The sequence below is a fragment of the Mytilus edulis genome, chromosome 1 (assembly GCF_963676685.1).
Source record: "Mytilus edulis chromosome 1, xbMytEdul2.2, whole genome shotgun sequence".
NCBI classification, from domain to species: domain Eukaryota; kingdom Metazoa; phylum Mollusca; class Bivalvia; order Mytilida; family Mytilidae; genus Mytilus; species Mytilus edulis.
This window is the reverse complement of record NC_092344.1, coordinates 45,802,454-45,825,423: the sequence shown is the minus strand read 5'-3', so window position 1 is coordinate 45,825,423 and position 22,970 is coordinate 45,802,454. Positions and strand designations below refer to the sequence as shown.

Here is a 22,970-nt window from a genome sequence, read left to right as displayed (position 1 = left end):
TTTGAAAAGTTGGCAGGTATGGCAAAATATTCAAAGTTTGAGAAAATTTTAGAATAATATTTTTATTCCAAAATTTCCAGTATTTATGAAACATCTATTTGGAACATTTATAGCAATACAATTAAGGTGAATTTCCAGAATTCTTTTATACATAATATATTCACAAAAATAGGATAAAGGCTATAACAAATTATTGGTGAGGATAAATGTCAATAATAAAACATGTAAACCCATATGAAAAATAATCCACATACCAAGTTCTATAAATGCTAGACATATAAATATAGAACACAATCTTATATATATATATATATAACATCTAAATAATTCAGTGAAAAATAAAAGCAATTAATGATACTGATAGTGCTTCAAAGTGCTTATAAGTGCGCAGGCTGAAAAGACATCTTTCATCCTTCACTGTGAACCTATGATAAAACAATATATAGTATCAAGCAAAGAAACATACAAAGCTGAAATTTTGAATTGGGTGATCTCCCTTTGTCTATAATTGAAGATGGAACAGATAAACTCATGCTTCAACTTTTACAACTTGTGTAATTCTGAATAATATGGTCTTCTTGACAAGTATGAGGATACCAATACGCAAAATACTGTCTTTAGTAAGAGTATGAATAGGATCTGAAAAATGTTCACCTAAATACACTGTGTCTCACGTACACAATTACAGGTAGAAAGATGTCTGAAATTAAGCTAACCAGACAGTAAATTCAGGGATTATATTGCAGTTGGGGATGGAAAGGGGAAAAGGATTACATATTTTGTCTTTAAACCAAGAGAAAACAATGTTTGCATCCCCTGTTCACTTAAAGAAACACAACAAATGTGAACAAAATTCAGTGTCAGAAAAGTCAGAATGCCATTTGTCTTTTGTACTTCTTGCAGCCAACTGTTTTGTAAGATTACTTTTTTTACAAAAACTCTTAATAAATACTACATGGGACTTAAACTTATCATTGGTCTGTTACTAATAGATATGTCTGTTAACCACATAGGGGAGGTAATCTGATATATCATTTTTTCCCAAGACCATAAACTAAATACAAATGCATGAATAACACCCTCTCACTTTCTAGGATAGAAAGGCAAATTAGGGTAGAAAACAATTGTTAATTTGGCATACAAAAGAGCATTCTTTGAGGCCACCATCTTTGATAATTTGCTTATTTTATTATTCAGTATAAATCATGTATGAAATCTGGAAATATTAGAGATATTATCTAATGTAAGTATTCAAATATAAATCAAAGAAGATGTGGCAATGGGGCCCACATAAATAAGACAACAAGTGAACAAAACAAATAATTAGATAAACATCTAGAGGTCACATTTTATAACAATAAACAGGCGTCTATACAATAAGACAAGCTCTTAATTATCCAGCCTAGAACAAAAAAATCTAGCAGACTATTAACAATCTACCAAAAACATGATAAACACAAAATTACCCAAAATTACCCAAAATCACAAAAATCACATCACAATATGACAAAGACAACCAATAACAAGGTTTCTAACTTCTGGACAGGCATGTTATAAAATAATTTAGAAATATAAAAGAACAGTTTATGATTCACTGAATCAGTGATTTGATCAAGGTAGGTAACTTAAGCACATAAATGTACATGTATTCATCTAGCAGGGGTATAACTTGTACTTGTGTTACTTTGATATTATTGCAAATCTACCATTTTTACTTTAATGTAGAATATGAAAGAAAAAAAGTATTATTTTTCTTTTTATAATTTATAAAAGTACATTATCTCTTAAAAATCTTGCCCTATATATCTATTCCGACTACAACCTCCAAATAACATATGTTACATCTCCGTTATAATTTACAAATCATGAAGGTACTTTTCTGAAACAGGAAGACACACGTACAGCACTCTGAATTTAATAACTTTATTTTATTTTTGAATGCACTGTATTATAACTATGAATGCACTGTATTTTAACCATGAATGCACTTTATTTTAACTATGAATGCACATTATTTTAACTATGAATGGAATAATGAGAAAATCCCAACACTTTTGGTCTAAATGTCTGCAATGTACATGTACATACATGTACATTTGTAAGGACTTTGATGGGACCAATGCCATCATACTTAAAAAGATTAGTTCTTTTCAATTCCTTCAACAAGCTGCGTTTAAATGTACTCAAGTTCCTGCCCAAATCACATTTTTGATACCCTGACTTTTGTATAATGTTATTATACATAAAAGTTAATAGAAAAAGAGTATAAACAAAGGAAAAAGAATACATTTGATACAAACTCTGGCAAAATTAACCACAATTCTCTGCTTATATATTATTGTGCGGTATTGTGCATCTTTTCAAAATTCATTGCTTAAAAATGTGTAATTTTTACAAAAAGTTTGAATACAAATGTTACAAATATATATTTTTTTTAAATGATAACTTAAAGCATCTGAGTGAAGTATTCAGTCTATCTTTTTTTGGAGGGATACTACAAAAGATCTTGCAACAAATATATCCCTTAATAATTATTTACAACTTTAATCCTATACATTTCAAGTTGCCAAAAAGAAAAAAAATGAATACATAAAAATGTGTAAACAAAGTGAAATGAATGCATACAAAAATTAACCAGTACTTTAACAATGTTCCCAAATCAACAAAATAAACAATTAATAAACATTAATCACAACTCAGTTTTATCATCTATAACTTCAAATGAGGAGGAGGAATCATTTCCATCAAAAGATTCTTGACTAGCCTCCTTTTTCATGGCATCTATTTTCATGGCATTTAAGTTTTGAACATCATCAATCTTAGCATCAGTGACTTCCTCCTTTTTCATGGGACTAATTTCAGGGGATATAACTTGCTCAGAGCTAAAACCAGAATCCGGAAAGCTTGCCATGCTCGTTGTGATATCTTCAGGTAAAGATAACTCTGGCAAGACAACTTTCTGAATATCATCAAGAGTAACCTCCCTTTCAGCAGAATCAGCAGAATCATTTACATCTATTTCTTTAATGGGTGTCTCTGATGGTTCTTCCTTAACTTCATCTAATCTCAAAAGATCCTCATCTTCATCATCTGAATCCTCAATTATACTTCCCATATAACTGGTTGCCACGGAGAATTCACTGCGAGATACACTTCCTCCGTATGAGCTGTTTTCTGCTGACATAGAATCATCCAGATCCTCTCCATCTTCCATCGTAATCTCTGCTGCTTCTTCCACATAAAACTCATTCTGTTTGGCTAATGGTGCCATAAAGTGGATTTTTGAATCTTCATATATTTCTAGAAATGGATGGGCACATAATTTCTTTTCCTGAAATGATTAAAAAAAAATATACCTACATGAGCAAATATCTTAATTTCATAGAATTAATTTGCCAGTATATTTAGAAAGTTGAATGTGGGCAGTATATGGAAGAAGAATTCCGAGTTTGGACATTCCAAAATTGAAATTTGAATTACACTTGAATGTAAATCAAAATAAAAATATACTTCCTCTCCTGCGGCCCTGCCATTTGATCTTAATTCAACATTACATCATGAACATGAACATCGGTAAAATTACAGTATCTACCTCATGCTACATGTATTACCAATGTTATTTCAACTGATTGGGGGTCCCCCTGGAGCTTACTTTTTAATTTGCATAAAGACAGTCTATTTGAAGATGTGTGTGATAAGGACGATGGCCGTTATAATTATAATTGACTTCTAATCACCTATCAGTGTCACCAAATGGATATACTAATGACATGAGTCACTCAGAGTGTATGATATGGGATGAATAACTGGACACTTCATTGATGAGTTTACACCCACACACCTGTCTATAGATGGACTGGTCTTATATAAGCGAACCGGTTAAACCCCGCCCAGTCAGGTGAAATAAATCAAGTAATATATATAATATATAACCTTTGGTCAGTTTATACCAGTTTGTCAATGAGAGCCAGTAAAATGTTTGTTGCACATGTACAAGCATGACTACTTGTAGTGAAATTTTAATTACACAGAAAGTCTGACAAAAGTTTGGAAGTTGTAGCTATGATAATTGTTTTCCAGACAAGTAAATAATAATTGTTCACTCAGACACTTGATAGAGTGAAGAGTCAACAGCCCATCAAGGAATAACATTTATCAGTATAGAAATTTAACCAACAGAATATAAAGAATAATAAATCTAAAATTATTCCATAAAATTAAGCATGTATATGCACATGTACATTGTTTGTATATCATACCTTTACATATTTTGAAAGTTTAGGATAAACTCTAAACACTGCAAGAATTATTGACATGTAGCTTATGTATGGAAAATCTGTTTTAACAGCATAGGAGACTGTTGGCAATTTAAATATTTTGTATCCTTCACCAATAAGGTATTTCTTCTGTTCTTCATCTGGAGTATCATCGTTCTTAGCTATCATCCCACCAACTGCATAGCGACATTCATCTTTTGGTACCTGAAAAGAACACCACAAGCATTCAAGAATAAACTCACATGCTATAGAATTATAAATGTTAATAAGTACATTTGGGCCACACTTAAAATTATTTTGGTTTGCCCAAACCCTACCGAAAGGTAGAGACAATGGGTAGGTAGGTAGGCATTTTCTTTTTTTATTTTGACAAAGAGAAATTGAAGTGTCAGATGTTTTTTAGTCTTAGTGAATGATGCTGATCTGATTAAAAAAATAACTTTTTCAAATCAAGCCAATAAAAGATTTTGAGTAGACAGCTATTTTCTGGCAAACATTTTTTTAGGGCAAACATTCATATTCTTTTTAATGGCCTTGTTGTATCATCATGATCATAGCAAATGTCATCTCCCATAATATGTGTTGTTGTCTACCTCCATTTAATAAACTTTCTAATTTCACCTGGCTATTTCCAAGATTTCAAGAGCTAAACTGATAATTATTAAAGCTATATATAAATGGCACACTACAATAGAAGAAAGTCCCATTTATGATGATTTTAATTAAACAATCTTAATTATAACAAAAACTCTGACAAAAGTAAGGGTGTACATTCTATTCCTTTAGAACCTTTCTAACTTTTATATAAAACAGAATGCAAATATCATGAATATTTCTATTCCATGGGTCACTGTTAAAGCTGTCCAAACATGAGCAGGTAAAGGGTGGCAGGTAGATGAATGAACATGATAAACTAATGATGAAGAGATAAACATGATAAATGAAAAATTAACAAATTAGGGTCTGATATATACATTGTATATGGATCCAATGCAGTCAGTCTGCTCTAAAAGCAACAAAATATACCATTTATTTTAGAGGGCAAATATCCACTCTTTTGATATGGGACGAGTTCTGACGACCCACTACCCCAGCTTGTCTTTGAGTGGTATCCGGTCGTTCCGGCCCCAAACCGATCCGGCCCCAAGTCAATCCGTCCCCAAGTCGATCCGGCCCAAGTCGATCCGTCCCACGTCGATCCGGCCCCAAGTCGATCCGGCCCCATAATAAAATATGAATAAACTGTATTGATTTTGGAGGAATTTGTGACACATTTCAACAGTATAAATGGAATTTTTAAAAAGTGTCCGATGATGAGTGACAAAAGGTAAGTGAAGTATTGAAGTACCAGTTAAAGAACTATTTTAAATCGATACGAAAATGAGAGTTAATGTGTCGTTGGTTGTATAGCACTTTCAACATATTTTAAAATATGAAGTTATTTTCAATGATAACTTTAACTTTGAATGTCTTGGCGATTTCATTTTGTTTAGTTCATACACAGAATATCTAAATACATATTTACTGGAACCTATAAAAATTAACTCATCATAATGACTTGATGGTTAATCAAATCATTAGTCTATAATTGGTTTGTTTATTCAACAATTGTCTGATGATTGTGAACTAAGGGGTCATCCATAATTGTCAACCATTTTCCAAAGTGTACAAAAAGTACACTTGGGGGGAGGGGGTTAAAAAATCAACATTTTTTCTGTACACTTTTTTGTTTATTTCCGGAATTTTTTTCGTTTCCGCAAAATTACAGCAATGAAGCCATTTATCATCTATGCGTTTGAAAATAACGTGAAATTGTACATTATCAAAACAACAAAATGGTATCTTTATACTCTTTATTCTGACGAAACACAAGCATCACAGATAGAGGTCATCAAATAAAACAGTCAGATATGTTTCAGTTTATTTTCAATGCAAATTTCTATATTAAACTAAACTTTAATAGACAGGATCTTCTTTTTATTAAGAATGATTGATAATTGTCTTGAAATCTGAAAATGGTTGATGTACACTTTTTGAGGGAGGGTGGGGGGTCTGAAAAAGTGTACGTTTTGTACACTTTGGAAAATTGTTGACAATTATGGATGACCCCTAAGGTAATGCCACTTGTAATCACTTAATTAAATCAAATCCTGATTAATTAAAGTTACGTAATCAACAAGGTCTAGTTTGATATAGGTTGGTTTATATAATAATAATTAATTGTATTTTTTTCAGGTAACATCATAGACTTCTATAGCACTTGGTTTTTATTTTTGTAATATTGAATATTGTCAATTAGACCGTTGGTTTTCCCGTTTGAATGTGTGTAGAAAAAAAAACAAGTTATATGAGTATCCATTATTCTTTATTGCAAGAAAATAACAAAACAATGACACTGAATGCACGTTTTCACTCTCTAAAATATAATATCAGCACTACTAAAACATAACAATAACTTCATACATACTAACAAACACACTATCTCTGACACTCACATAAATATATATAACTTTTAAATCATTTACTGTCACTTACTTAAAGGGGTCACACTTGCAGCACTACAATAACATGTTATACAGCAACTTTCATACGCTCATATAATATTTGCTCATCAAAAAACCAAAGCACTATATCATTCTACACATATATAATATTAGCTCATCAAAAAACAAATGCACTAGATCATTATACACAATACATGTATAATATATGCTCATCAAGAATAATAAGTAAATGTTATATAAAACATATACATTGTAGTCACATAATACACATCATACAGTTCAAAGGAGGTGGTAATGGTACCGGCTGTTAGTTGCTCCCATAGCGTAGAGAGGCGTCCCTGGGAACGTTGGTACTTTGTGCGCTGCCAACGGGCAAGACTCTGCTCATCTACAAGGCGAACTTGTCTGGAAACCGTCTTGGCTTCTTTGATGAGTGCGGGAACAATCTTGTAGAAGTGTAGTTTTTTCCCGTTAGCTTTACCGTTGAATCTGCGATGCCAACCTGTTCAAAAATAAAAGCAAATGTTTAGTACATATAACAGAGAAGAATCAATATAGCAGATGACAATATTTAATAACAGTTTCGTATATTTTTTTTATAGAAGTATTCATCATGTGTTTATCAGACTGTCAGTTCAATAATTGCTTACTTCCTGTTCTTCATTTACTTCAGTTGAATGTTTGTCTCATTGGCAAAAATACCAACTCTACTGTTTTGTAAATAATATATAAAAAAATTAAATACCTTCTACATCATTATTGGTCCGGATGGACAGTTGGTACACTGACCATTGGGCCACACTCCAAACGGAACACTGTAACCACGCTCTGTTGATGTAGTTCATGAGTTGGTGAAGAAGAGGTGATGCCGTTGGTGGTACTGTTAGCTGTCTGTAAGTAGAGGTATCTGCTTCATACAGTTGTCTTTCTGGATGAAGGCATGGATGGAGAACAGCTGATAGAAAGGCTTCTTCACTACTTTAAAAGTACCATCCAGGTACCACTTCTTTGCAGTTTGGAGTAGTTGCAGCTGCTCTGGTGTGGCAAACATGATGTGACGCTTGTCTCTGACTGTAATATCACCAACAACAAACCCATCACACTTAAGATATGCTGTGTTGATCTGAAAGAGGTTTACATAGTTTAAAATATTTATTGTGATATGAAAAATGATGAAACCCATAATAATACAATAGTAAACTGAAGACAATATATAGCAGTACAACATTATTACTGATGAAGTATTGGTTATGCTCAATGTCAAAGGCAGTACAGTAATAATTAAATATATTAAATTTATGAATTGTTCTACATATAACGATTTTGCTTGATGTTTTCTTTTTTATATAAATAATTCTTACCTCAAAAGTCAGATCTTTAGGTTCCTCTGGACGCAATTTCTCTCGAAGTCTGTTTACTGAACGCTCCACATAGCCTGGGTTGGGTAGGTTGAAGTCGTCGTCGCTTACTACTTCCATTGCTGTGTCGACGATGTCACCAGCTGATACATACGGCTGTTCTTCTGCTGCTTTAAGAGCCTAAAATATAAACATAGAATATAATATTTACCTAAAAAAGAACTATTAATCTGTATCTATTTTTTATCATTCTATTACTTTTCCCAACTTAATATGTAATCAATACTTTTTTTTGATCTGAGCGTCACTGATGAGTCTTATGTAGACGAAACGGGCATCTGGCGTATTAAATTATAATCCTAGTAACTTTGATAAATATATAGTCACATGAACTAAAAAATTAAACCTCTTTAAATTCGCCTCTTATGGATGATTATAGTAACCATTATATTAATGTGTTGTTATATACCTTTGCTCTGACTACAGTCTTCTTGGTAAGACCTGGATCACATGGATGCACATGTTGAATCACCCCAGGAATAAACATGCCACCACGTTGAGATACTCCTATAAATGAAATAAAGGATAATAAAAATCTGTCTTTATAATGTAGAATGAAAATAATACAAATTCATGATGCAAAAATGTAACATAAATATTTCATGCAAACATATAATACAAATATATGATGTAAATATATAATTCAAATATTTGAACTAATTGAACTAATTGAACTCTTTTTCTATTCAGCTTTTTACCATTTTACACATGAAAAACACGCAAATTAACATTCCGAAATTTGAAACAAAACTATATAGTATACTGTCTCATATATAAAAACTTATATACAAAATTACAGTTTGATGATATTAAAGAAAAAAGGCAAATTAGAAACTTACCAGTATTGCATAGACGGTGTTGCCACTTTGAACATCCCTCACACTGAAGTGCATGCTGTCGAGGTCTAACATGTTGGAGACAAACCACACAAGGAAACGCCATTGTGATATTAAAAATACAGGCATTCTGTCTTCTCTTTTATAGATAGGATTCGGCAAATCAAACAAAATTTCTCAATTTGAGAAATTTTAAGAACTTAAAAGAAAAACAAAGTTTGTATGTATCAGCTTGGGGATCGGCTTGTACCGTTGTGTATGTAACTATTTGTTATTACACAAGATGAAAGACTTGTTAGAATCAAAGTCAATTGAAAGAAATTGCTAATTACTGCTGATTAATGTTGATGTTTGAATTGTTTTAATTATAATTATACCCAATAATCTTGAAAACTTGTAATAAAAACATAATCAATCTAGTTGTTTTATACTCATCTGAAGATTTTTCTTTTTTACCGTAGTCTACAACTATTACATTATAATAAAAATCATAAATATTTATTAATTACATCATTTATATATCTTTATTTCTGTTCCCTATAAATATATTTTTTATTGGGGCCGGATCGACTTTACATATGGGCCGGATCGACGTGGGGCCGGATCGACGTGGGACGGATCGACTTGGGCCGGATCGACGTGGGGCCGGATCGACCCGAAAGCCTTTGAGTAATCCCAGACTAGGGACAACTCTTAGTCTTACTAAAGAGATAAACTAATTGACCAGGTGTTTTTTCTTCAATTTAATGAGATTGCCGACAAATAATTTATACATGTTATTGGTTTTTTATTGCTTAGTCCATTTTTTTTTTGATAAATATAATGCCACTGCATCACTTCAGTTAAAATTATACAATAATCTCAGCTTAGGTGACAATTGCAGTGTCTTTCTTTTGACGTTAGTTTTTTGCTGCTTACCACTTTGGGGTCGTCATAGAAAATGCCTAAACAGTGTTGTTCTGGTTTCAAATAACTTGAAAGTTCTGTAAAAAATTGTCCAGAATCTTTGTAAGGTCCCCGAACAAACTTGTATGCTATAGTGACTTGTCCTATTGGTGGCTTTCCTGTGCCTATTTCAATAGTGTGGAAAAGTCCAGATACATAAAGCAATGCAATAATTGTTAGAAGTAATAGAAATACAACAAAAATTATCAAAACACCAATTATCAAGTCAACTTCCGCCATTTTCCCACAAAAACAATGTTTACTTGGTCCTTTGTTCTACTTGAACGATGTACCAAGAAGCCTTCGAAAAGCAAAGGGGAGCTAATCCTATTTTCCCGCCATTACGTCACAAAATATATATAGTTTATATGCAGAGTACAGAAAATATAGAACTTAGACAATAGAAAAAAAATCCGTTGTTTTTCTATTAAACAAGACCATTGGTGTTATATTTTATGTTTTTAAAAATAAAAAGGGGAAACTATAAAAATTCATCTGGAAACCATCTGTTTTCGGAACCCATGGAAGGACAAAGCAAAGATTATATACCCCTCAATATTTATCTCTTAGATTAAAATATGCAAATAATTTAAATGTTACACAGAAACCAAGGATTTCAATAGTATTTCCCATTTTCATTCTCAATTGTATACAAATCCTTGCAGCAAATGACATCTTATATGAAATGCACGAACTATTATATCAGTCAAGTTTTGCTAATTTTCTTATGTGGAAATACGTTGAAAATTTCAATTTTTCAGTTTGATTCAAATATGTAAAAATTTCCTCAATTAAAAGTTCACCGAAAATATTAATTCGACATTCAATATCCGAGGGGCCATCAAACATAAAATGAAACTCAGTTTCGGTTTCTTGATTTTTACAAAACATGCATAGTCTTTCTTCTACACTTTCGTTCAAGAATCTTCCAGTTTCAACTCCGCTAAATGGTAACATTCCATTTCTAAATTGGGGTTAGTGCGACCTCTCAATTTAACCTAAGTTCAAATTTGCGTAATATGGCCTGATCACTTTCAAAGGCTGTTTTAAAGTTCCTATATGTTCGTAGTTTTGAATTGTTTTGGACGGAATTCCTCCAGATATCTGGATACAGGCGTAAAATGTTAGTTTCAACCAATAACAACAGTCTGTTTATTTTGTTCACGCATCGGTGACAATATAATGGAATTTGATGCGACTGTCATACAAGTGAGAGGTTTAGCTAGCTATAAAACCAGGTTCAATCCACCATTTTCTACATTTGAAAATGCCTGGTACAAGTCAGGAATATGACAGTTCTTGTCCATTCGTTTTTGATGCGTTTTGTTATTTGATTTTAGCCATGTGATTATAGACTTTCCGAATTGATTTTCCTCTGAGCAGTATTTTTGTGATTTTACTTTTTACACCAATTACTTTTACAACAATCATAGTCAATATTGAATGCTAATTTGGGGATGCGATAATTTGGTGATGCGACTGCTCACGGTCAAATTGAATAAGTCTATTCCAGTAGCTCACCATATTTATCCAACGCCCGAACTGATTCGGGATCTAACCTATATCTCCGTGTATAGCAAGGATAGGTGAAAATCTGTGTACTCCCTAAATAGTAACGAATAGCTCGGTTCTGATTAGTGTGATCGTCTAATGAATGAATTGATATTTTTGGTATCCCCATACACAAGACGAATAATCAAGTATAGGTACAAGAGTTCAACATTTTTTCGTATGATTTAAATCCATGCAAAGTCTTTAATATTATGGATTTATAGCAATTATATTCCCAAGTGCTCGTCCACCACTTTCCACAAGAAGATCCACATGCATTCGACAAAAAACTGCCGTTGAAGCTAAATATTACTCCTTAGTACTTTTACTGGTTAACTAATTTCAACTGATTCCTGCCCACGGTGAAATCAGTTTGTTTGGATTTCTCTTTTCTAAAATGAATACATTTAGACTTTTTAGTGTTATTCGATACTCGCCACCGCTTGGTAAAGTTTATTCAGCATACATTGAAGGTCCAATTCCGATTTCGCTAATATAGCTATGTCATCCACATACAATAAAACTGTCAATCAAATGTCCTATTATCTAAACCTATTCCTATGTTTATATTGTTCAATTCCTTTACTAGATCATTGATAAATATTGAGAAAAGTGTCGGGGATAAATTGTCCCCTTTTTTCACTCCAGATTTTCAATTAAAGCAGCTTGAAAGTTTGCCATTTTATCCGACACAGGATTTAGAATTCTGATAAATGCTTTTCACAGTGTTTACAGTTTGCCATCAATGTTGTGTATGAGTAGTTTATACAGCATCATAAATATATCCCTGTCTATGATGAAGTCATAACATTTTCTTAAGATCAATAAATACTACAAAGAAACTTATTATTACGGACAATATTATTCAGCGTGTATATGTGATCTCCACAAAAACCGATATTTTCTGAAGCCTAAATTCAATGGGTAGGTGGAGTATAACTATACACAAAGGTTTGATTGGTCAATGAATTTCAAAATTGTTTCCAATATAATATCCATTGTCCAATCAACTCTTTTTTATATAGTAAACAAACGGTTACTCCGCCTCTCCATTGAATTTAGGTGTCAATCTTAATTACAATGCCTGAGCAAACACACAAAGTTTGCAAGCAAGTCATTTAACTTGATTTGCATGCTTTATTATTTTAACTGTAAGAAGCGAATTACGTATTACTTAGAAAATCAGCCTTCAGAAAATATCGATTTTGTGAGGATCACATATATACACGCTGAATAATATTGTCCGTAATAATAAGTCTCTTAACTGAGGAACATATATATTAGATATACTGTTCCCAGCTTAACTGAAATGGAAACACTATACATATTGCTTATACGAGATAGCAGACTAACACCTCCGTAGTTCACTGGCAGTCGTGCATCTGAAGAAGTATACTTTAGTATAGGACAAATGACAGCTTTCCTCCAAATTGTTGGTATAAGGCTAGTGTCCAAAATGAGCTAAAACAGCTGGAATTGCATGTTCTTTATTAGCTGACACGTGAATTGGGAAAATGAAAAAACTTATCCACATGCATACAATTTTCTGATATCTTTTTAGTTCATACATTTTTTAAAACAGCTATAGGTTTATAGTTCGTTTGTTGAATGGATATCATTAGACAGAAATGAGCTGAGTTATATTCAATGACCATGCAGTTAAGGTATGGTATATCAGGGACTTTGTATACTAGTTAGTACAAACTATCCCATTGTATACTTATAGGAAGACTTAGATGATGGCAGATGCACACTTTGTTCTCGTGCTGTCACGTGGGTACACTAATTTTGAGTGTAGTATTGGTCCTTATGTCCAGATGAAAGTTTGTGATTATACCCTTTTAAGCTTTTCTTATCTCTTGGCCTCCGTTGTCATCGTTGATGTTTTGTATTTTGAACTTCTTCTAGAGATACTAGTACAATTAATAGAATGAAACCAAACATGGCATGAATGTTCTTAATGAGGTGCTGACCAAGTGTTGCTAGTGGGTAACTTCGTATCACATAGAACCCAATGGACAATACATACAAATGTCTTCTTTCAGAAAACCACCGTATGGAATGTAACCAAAAATAGCTTTAATGTTCCTGATGAGGTTCTGACCAAGTGTTGTTACTTTGAAGCCAATCAATCATCCAATATGGCCGACAGCGGGAGACTTCGTTTAACAGGACCATATGGACAATATATAGTACACATGTCTTCTAATAGAAAGCCATTGAATGGAATGAAACAAAACAAGGTATGCATGTTCCTTATGAGGTGCTGACCAAGTGTTGTTACTTGAAGCCGATTCATCATCCAAGATGGCCACCAGCGGGGGACTTTGTCTCGCATTGGACAATATGGAAAATACATGCAAATGTTGCCTTTCAGAGAACCACTGAAATGAATTAAACTAAACATGGCATGAATGTTCCATATGAGTTGCTAAACAAATACTGTTACTTTGAAGCCGATCCATCATCTAAGATGGCAGTCCATTGTAGGGGACTTAGTTTAACATAGGACCTTATGGACAATAAATACAAATGTCTTCTTTTAGAGAACCACTGAGTGGAATGGAACCAAATACGACATAAATGTTCCTTATGAGATGCTGACCAAGTGTTGTTACTTTGAAGCAAATCTTTCAACCAAGGTGGCTGTCATCGTTGGACTTTGTTTAAAAAAGGACTTTGTGGGAAATATATACTAATGTCTTCTTTTAGAAAACCACTTAATGGATTGAGACCAAACATGGTTTGAATTTTTCTTTTGGGATGCTGACTAAGTGTTGTTACTTTGTAGTCGATGTGTCATCTCAGATGGCTGCTAGCAGGAGGAGTAATTTTAATAGAGGAGTCTATGGGAAACACATACAATTTTTTTCTTCTAGAAAACCACTGAATAAATTTAAACCAAACATGGCATGAATGTCCCCTATAAGGTGCTGCCAAGGATGGTTGCCAGCAGGGGACTACGCTTAACTTAAGACCATATGGAAAACATATGATAGATGCTTCTTCTAGAGATGTATTGAATTGAGTGAAACCAAACGTGGCTTAATGTTCCTTATGAGGTGCTGATGATATGTTGGCAATTTACTGTTCAAGATGGCTACCAGGATTTTTTAAATTAAAAATTACATGGCCAATATTCAACCTAGTTTGGCCTCAATCATTATAAGGGAGGGGGCAATAGGGGTCCATTAACATGTTAACAACACCTTGATTTTTGGCAAAAACAGTTAACAACAAATACAAAAATGCTGATAGCAGTTAACACAGTGGGTTGAAAATGGTTAAGGAGGCTCGCGGGTATAAGATTTTCAGAAAAAAATTAAACATTTATTTTTCACTACAAAATTTATTTATTACCTTGAGTAGTTGATACTTTATCATATGGTACAAAAATCATCCCAATAAAACAATTCGTGTTGGCCCCAAGGGACTTTTAAAATGTAGACATCATTGAAAAAGCTCCAAATTATCTCCCTTTGGTGCAAAAATGCTATTTTTTGGCCTTAAAATTGAAAAATCTTTTTTAACTCATCGGTGACCTATATTTGTTATTGTTGTTTTCGAATTAACTGTACATAAACTAAATAATTGTAAAATTTAAGTGTTTTCTGTAATTTAGTTCTTTTTTTATTGCGATATTACCACTTTTTCTCTTATTAGTTCAACAGAAAAAAAGGACATTGTCAAAAATGTATGCTTCTTTCGAAAGCAGATTGTGAGCGTAAATGAATGGTGACCCCATTTTTTTATTTCATTTTTCTATATTATATAAGATAAAGTTCATTTATAGAAAAATATAGCGAAATCCTATATTAAATAAAAAAAATTGATTTAGACCCGCGAGCCCCCTTAACACAGGCTATTGAGAGCCTCTAGTTTAGGTTATCTTATAATTAGTATAGCTCCTGATGACATCTACATTTGGTACCATATAATTATTGTAAACAGTAAGGGCAAGTTTTGACACAATATTCAAGCTTGATACTGTCTGAATTTAGATTGGAATCAAATTTTTGACATAATATAGGTTTCTGACACAAAATATATGTGGTCAAAGATCTTAAAATTTTGAACTGGGACATTAAATTTACCTAGAATAGTTAGATTCAGCATATAAAAAAAAAGTTAAGTTGCATAGCCAATTCAATTTTTAGCTTCTTTCCAATCATTGATTTGTAAATAAAGAAAATTGATAAAGAAAAAAATAATTATCTCATAACATTAGTATTTAATTTCTGCCTCATATTTTAAAGCACCCATCTTGGCAGAGGTGGCATTAAGTTTTACTCTTGTACATCTGTACATATGTCTGTCTGTACTTCCCAAAGTTGGTTTCTGTTCTCCAACTTTAGATTGCATCAACCAAATGTTATGAAACTTGCACACAATGCTTATTACCACAAAATACAGATTAAGTTTAAATTTTGGTGGCATCACATTAACAGTTCTAGAGTTATGCCCTTTACAAATTGAAAAATTACTGAATTTTTTGTTTCCATTCTCTAACTTCAGTTAGCCTCTTCTACCTGCTCTTATTTTATATGTGAAGTAAATAAAGGCAACACACAATACTCCCTTTAAAATGTAATATATTATTTTCATTTTTATCACAATTGGTTTTGTTGTATATTGTCTTTTCATTGTCTATGGTTTCAAGTTTTCCCAGACTTAAATCCAACTTTTTCAGCAAACTGGTCCAACAAATTTGATATGCCTCCTTTTCTGCCGTTGGAAGCAATGATTTTGTTTGTATATGCATTATGAAATATTCTTCTAACAGAGTCAAGTTTGTTCCACCTTTGGCTTTCAGGGATAACATTCTCTGTGGCTTCTTGACACCTAAAATTAAAAAAAATGTTACTGTTTATAGATAGGACAAAATGTTAGGAATACTAGAACAGTATACATTTTCCCCAAGCAGTTTCTTATTTTTTGCTAGGAGCAATCCTCTCTTAAAGATAACTTGACAGTAAAAATTTACTTGAATATGTATCAACTGAGAAATGCAGCTTTCTGGTGAAGTCAGTGTTGCTCAGTGTTTATTGTTTGTCTTTTATGCTTTTCCTTTTTTTGCCCATGGCATTGTCATTTTATTTTCAACTTATGAGTTTGAATGTCCCTTTGGTAAACTTTGCCTCTCTTTTGCACAATTAAAGGAAAATTAACAATGGCAAAAATGTAGTCATGTTTTCTGTTATTTTTTGTGGGGAGCTCAGTCTGAACTTTTCTAAGTTATGTTTTGTATGTCATTTAGTTGGTTTTTTTTAATTACAAAGACATGATCAGCTTGTGTGTTTTGATGTATGAGTTTGAACATCCTTTTGGTATCTTTTGCCTTTCTTTAAAAAAAAAAGGACTCTTATAGTCCCACCATCAACGACAATAATTTCAGACTATAAACTGTTAAACATAGTTCATATTATTAAATTCTATTTCAAAAGTGTAAGTTTTCAAATCAAATATATTTCTTTGTTATTTTCTCAATTTTAACATCTCAAAATAATACAAATTTCCTAATGATAATTACTTCCAATATGCAATTACAATTATAACTCTGATAAGTTTACACCTTGAAAATACTTTTGATACAATTGGTAACATATAGAAAATATGTCTTTCAAGTAAAATATAATTTCATACCAAAGTTAGGAAAATTTGTACGCCTGTCGTCTTGGAATAGCTTGTGTTAAATCATGACTACCCTTTAATGGAGTCTTATATTTATATCAAACCTTGATGGTTAGTTCACTGGAATCAGCGCCATAACTATTGCTTATCTGATAATGGTAGTCATGTGACAAACTTACGAGCTCGGCCGACTTGACCCATGTCCACCACTACTATGTCCACCACTACTATGACTGTCTGACAATGGAGAATCATGTGATGATACAAGTCCCCTTAGACTGCCTGTACTAGATACTACTTGCCAACTGTAACAGTTATAAGTCATGTTATAAATATAAAAAAAACATGACAAGATTAACACCCTTTTAAATAATATTATAGACACTTTGCTCCATAAGGAACAAATTCTGTAATATTTGTTCCAGTGGAAATAATATTGCAGAATATTTTTCCATTTGGAGCTTATATTACTAGTATGAATGAACTTATATTTCACGGATATAACTGGGGAGAATAATACATTTTGAATCTCTATCACCCCAAAGGTTGAATGCAGTTAACAAAGGTTGGATGAATATTATTTAATATTTGATATATTGAAAGAAATAAAGCATATGATGATATTTGAGCAGAACCAATAGATAAAGACACAAGCATAGTCATAAAAAGTTTTAAAAATTTGTTACAAATAAAGACCTTAAGCAAAGTATATACATAATAAATTAAACACGATCTGTTTGCTACAGAAGGGAACCAAGAAAATACTATTTATCTTTCTATAAAAGCTTGCCTTGTTATTTTTTTCATAAATAAGCTTGGCTGGCGAAAACCTGACTATGCTCAGCTGCAAAAGAACCAAACTTTGCTACATGTGAGGATATTAAGATATTTCAATTCTAGAACGTCTTATCAGCTCTAAACCAGGTGCTCCACAGGGTGCAGCTTTATATGACCGCAGAAAACAATCCTAGAACAGTTGGGGCAAGTATGGACACAACATTTAAGCTTGATACAGCTCTGAATTTGGATTGCGATCAATTTATTGACAACATATGAGTTTCTCACACAAAACAAATGTCAAGATCTTACAAATCTATTGCACAACATTGTGCAATTAAAGATTTCTTCTTTTGACTTTTCAAAAATTTGGAATTTGAGAAATTTGAAGAAAAATAAATTGAAAACAACTACCACCCCCTTTGTTTTTGGCAATTAGTCCAAAACCTGACATTTCTTAATACATTTGTCCCCTTATTCCTACATATTCTGGAAAATTAACCTCAAACTGAATCTCAGCCTTCCCTCTGTTATATGGAAACTTTAGGTACAATGTCAGGGAGATCCATACAGTTACACACAAGTTATTGTCTTGAAACAAGAAAAATGCTTGTTTTTGGCCTTAATTCCTAGCCTGTTTGCCCAATAACCCCTTAAAATAAATCCAACCTTCTACTTATGGTATTAAACATTGTGGTACAATTTCAGAACAATTGAAATACTAATACACAACTTTTTGTCCTGAAACTAGAAAAATGCTGTTTTTGGCTCCTTTTGGCCCCTAAATCCTACACCTTTGGGACCATAACCCCCAAAATCATTCCCAAGCTTTCATTTGTGGTTATAAACATTGTGTTAAAATTTTTTGATTTCTTTTTACTTATCCAAAAGTTATTATCCAGAAACAATCCGTCTTTGGACGACGCTGAAGAAGATGACGACAATGACGACGATTTGATGCAAATAAACGACCAAATTTAAAAAAAATTTTGCAGTCGTATAAAAATTCAATCAAATTTTAATGAGACTCTTTGCTTGCTATTTTTTTATGCTTGGTTGCTGCAGCCACGCTATGCCTGATGATTTTTTTTTTCTTCGATTAATGTAGAATAACCAACTGCAATATTAGACTAAAACTCAAGTCTGTCTGACAGTAAACACACCTTCCACATGCAGGAGAGCCTGTTGACATGGTTGAGTATTTTCTGAGATTATTTGGTACTGCCATTGGACTAGATGATGATGGTGTATTGTTGTAATGACTGATGTTAAAATGGATGGGACTTTCTACAGGCATTTTATGTCTTGATTGTTGACCAATCATCACGCTAGGATTCCTAGAAAAATAGGCCATACATTAGTACAAAGTGGAGATTTTGTTAGGAAAAAATAATGTAGTACTAAATTAGTTTATAGTTGGGACTAATAAATTAGTACATGTATTAACTCATGTTGAATTTTATGATTAAGAATAAATAATTTAGTACTGTTTTAGTTATTTGGGACTAATAAATTAGTACATGTATTGACTCATGTTGAATTTTAATATATTCATTTTTGATAGGAACAATTTTGTTTCCATTATTGTGATATCTTTGCAAAAATTAAATACAGACAACATTTATAGAACAAATAATGAAAATCTTTACCAATTAACAAACTGAAAATCTCTTAATTGACTTGCAAAAGTGATTTTTGAAGATCTTTCTTGAATTATGATTGAAAAATTTCTCAGTGAAAAATCAGTATTCTACAAAATGTCCACTTATCACAAGCAAAAGCATAAACAAGCATGTTATATCAACTATAAAAAAATGAATATGAATTATACAAACCATGCTAATAATTTTAATGAACGCACATCCCACTGAACACAAATGCGCATTATATATTTTTCACCAAAATATTGTGGTCGAAAAAGTTTGTTTTAAAGAATGAATAAAGAAAAAAATTATAAAATAACATGCATGAGATATGTCTACATGTAAATATGATCCTACCAGGAAGTAAATTGGTTTAGTTTATGGGGCCTTTGCGACTCAGTGGTGTTAGTTGTGAAACTACTGTATAAATAGTCAGTCAACACTGAGTTTGTGAGTTCAAATCCCGCACAGGACAGGTGCACTCAAATCCAATCTTAATGACTAGGATTGTCTGTTTTCTTACTGAAGGTCGGAGGTTATCTCCAGGCACTTAGGTTACCTCCACTAATAAAAAGTGACTGCCAAGAAATAGCACTATAGTGTTGAAAGTGCCGTTATATACCAATCAATCAATCAATTAATGTTAAAGTAAAGTTGTTCCATTAGTTTGGAGATTTCTATGGCAAATACATAACTTTTGTCTCCATTTTTTAAAATCTTTCTGTTTCAGTGGAATGGTAGCATATTTGTTTTCATGTTTTTGCTTTGGCTAAGATATTCTCCAATAAATTACATTTGTTTAGAAACGTCGATACTATCATGACTATTAACAAAGTATTCAAACAAAAAACAAATTATACACATTAGAATAAACTCTTTGTACCAACCCATTTGTTTTGACAGAATCGTCATCAGATTCATTAGTTGAGAAAAATGTAGGAGCGCCCTCTACACTACTGCTTCCTATACTACTTATACTTGTATTACTACCTCGATAACTTAGTCTTCGAGGATCATTATCTGAAATTATAAATACAACTCTTAAATATTCTTAACTTTATTTAGTGATCAGCAAAATTTTATTTTTACTGTAGAAATTGAAATTACTTTTTTAAAGGGGCAGTAGCTGTCAAATTCATGGTCCCAGATTTGACTCAAATTCTCATATTTGATTTATAACAATGTAAAACATTTATCCAAACTATCAAAAGTCTAAAATAAATGGTTTACAGAGCATGGGGTAGATAATATATAGGTTCGTTTCGTGTGTATTTTAGTCCAGACGCCATCTAATTACCTATCGATTTGACCTCAGATGACCATATAAGCGATGTAAACATAAATAAAGATATGAACAGATTAAACCAACACGTGCAATTGAATTTTATAGGTCAGTTTGATTTTATTTTATAGATTAAAAATAGATGTTTCTCATTGTTTTTAACCGTATAAGAATGATTTTATGTGCATCAACTTAGTAATCAACTGATTTTCCGTAGCTTCACTTTCATTGTTGACATTCTTTTTCTTTAAATAACCAGTACACGTACAATGCATGCGTTGTCAATCTCTAGCTAGGGGTTAAATTGAAGTTCACATGAATACAGATTTAAAGAGGTCGACTCATTCACTTGCAAGTGAATTATTAATTATCAACGTTTCTTAGCGTAATTTGACAAAATTGAACCTTTTTGGCTGCAAAAAGCGAATTGTTATTTCACTATTTCACTTTCATTATTGATTGAAAAGAAAAAAATCAAACTTTAGATTTTTTATATGTCTCGTAGCTAGTGCCCCTTTAAATGATACAATAAAAAATTCTGTTAATTTGAATTTTGAACTTTTTGTCCAAATTTCTAAACAAATCAATGAGAGATATTTTCGGTATTATATGCCTTAAGCATAAGTGGTTCCTGTTCAAATAACCTAATCATAAACATAAAAGCAATGGTAAAATTTTTAGATTTTCTGTTATTATTTTTTTTTTCTTTAATTCTAATCTTACCTAATAATACCCCCTCTATATTGCACTCTGAATTGTGTCTGGAAACATTCCTAGAAACATGTTTTGGTTCTCTGAAAGTCAAAAAGAATTTGATTAAGTCGATATCCATAAAAAAATTCACAATACATGTTGAACTGAGGAGACAGATAACGCACATGTCCCCTGCAAGTTCAATCAAGACCCTTTGATGTAAGGTGTGCCTTTAACTTGCAGTATATAAATTTAGATGGAATATGATTTATTTACATTGAATTGGTAACAACCTTTTCTAGATATTTTTAGTACCAACTCAGATTATACTTAATCTAAATAGTGGGTGTACTTTATGAGACTTACATAAAGAAGTAGAGGTTAAGGGACATCTTTTTTTATTTATTTAGTTTTGCAAATCTTTCACAGAAAACGTTCATATGAGAAATGTTTATTCATCAATTTATTTTCACAACAGAAGGGAATTAAAAATATAAAAAATACATATATAAAGTCATATTCATATCACACATTTCTATTACATGTAATTACCTTTTCTTGATTGCAGAAAAATCATCTGATGCTATGTGGGTCAGAAAATTAAAACAGAAAAATAAAATCTGAAATATAGAAAAAGTGTGTTATATTTTTAAATATAACTATTAACAGATTAAATGTCAGTCTTAAAAGTCTTGAGGAGAAATTTTTAGTCCAATTTAACAAACAGAAAATAATATCTCATCTACTCATATTTTGATATTTAAACTATCTGAAGTTTGTTTTGAAATAAACACAGTTTTTTAGTTGAAATAATCTGAAGATTGTTTTGAAATTAACACAATTTAAACATTATTCAGACTTTTTAATCAATTCTATAATAAACCACATTACTCTATGTATAACAATGTATAAATGAGCTTAAATGAGGTACATGTAGTGAAAACTAAAATTTCAACATTTTATACAAGTCTTAGAGGCACATCAAATTGATATTAAAAATGTAATTGACAAAGATTGATATATATATTTATTTACTATTGTTTTGTGTTTAAGATGTTTTTGGGCAACAAACATAAAGGTTTGGAATGATGTTTCCAACTTGAACATATATATATTTGGTTATTTGTATTATTAAACAAGAACATGAGTTCATATGACTATGTTTGACTTAAAGAATCACATGTTTATCAAAAGATCTGCATTCCTTACTACATAATAAATTCAGAGTAATCTCACCATTATTTTTTGGTAGACATTGCAAATTTTCATTTTTCTATTTTCATTTTTGTTATTTACATATTATTTCATTTATTTACATATTAAGAGAAAATGGAACTTAAACATGTTAAAGTTACCATTTAAAGAAACATGGAATATAAATAACAAGAATGTGTTCATAGTATATGGATATCC

The 22,970-nt window shown here is 31.8% G+C and overlaps 2 protein-coding genes and 1 pseudogene across 3 annotated transcripts in view; all 3 read right to left on the bottom strand.

Moving 5' to 3' along the window:
• Nucleotides 1-652: 652 nt before the first annotated feature.
• LOC139512934 (testis-expressed protein 264-like) lies at nucleotides 653-10,288 on the bottom strand. The gene is made up of 3 exons (XM_071300923.1): nucleotides 9,954-10,288; nucleotides 4,260-4,481; nucleotides 653-3,331 (listed from the first exon to the last, which is right to left on the bottom strand). Exons 1-3 carry the CDS (start codon nucleotides 10,218-10,220, stop codon nucleotides 2,690-2,692), a joined length of 1,131 nt encoding a protein of 376 aa, XP_071157024.1. The 5' UTR covers nucleotides 10,221-10,288; the 3' UTR covers nucleotides 653-2,689.
• On the bottom strand, nucleotides 6,994-8,699 carry LOC139520554 (uncharacterized; annotated as a pseudogene).
• A 5,817-nt stretch (nucleotides 10,289-16,105) lies between the features above and the next one.
• Nucleotides 16,106-22,970, bottom strand: part of LOC139512913 (phosphatidylinositol-3,5-bisphosphate 3-phosphatase MTMR14-like) — a 28,596-nt gene continuing 21,731 nt past the window's right edge. Inside the window, exons 13-18 of one of the 2 annotated variants that reach the window (XM_071300891.1) lie at nucleotides 22,110-22,177; nucleotides 21,588-21,658; nucleotides 20,470-20,602; nucleotides 19,103-19,276; nucleotides 17,342-17,467; nucleotides 16,106-16,373 (exon numbers count right to left, since the gene is read on the bottom strand). In XM_071300891.1, coding sequence (XP_071156992.1) covers nucleotides 16,187-16,373; nucleotides 17,342-17,467; nucleotides 19,103-19,276; nucleotides 20,470-20,602; nucleotides 21,588-21,658; nucleotides 22,110-22,177 — 759 coding nt within the window. In that variant the 3' untranslated portion in view covers nucleotides 16,106-16,186. The remainder of the gene's footprint in view (nucleotides 16,374-17,341; nucleotides 17,468-19,102; nucleotides 19,277-20,469; nucleotides 20,603-21,587; nucleotides 21,659-22,109; nucleotides 22,178-22,970) is intronic. The other variant, XM_071300899.1, reaches the window with a different exon arrangement.

Excerpts from the sequence above, each read along its gene's own strand:
- LOC139512934 (XM_071300923.1), bottom strand. The coding sequence starts at position 10,220 with ATGGCGGAAGTTGACTTGATAATTGGTGTTTTGATAATTTTTGTTGTA. Across the intron at positions 4,482-9,953 it reads TCTATGACGACCCCAAAGTG|GTACCAAAAGATGAATGTCG; the intron begins GTAAGCAGCAAA and ends TGTTCTTTTCAG. Across the intron at positions 3,332-4,259 it reads AACTTTCAAAATATGTAAAG|GAAAAGAAATTATGTGCCCA; the intron begins GTATGATATACA and ends TAATCATTTCAG.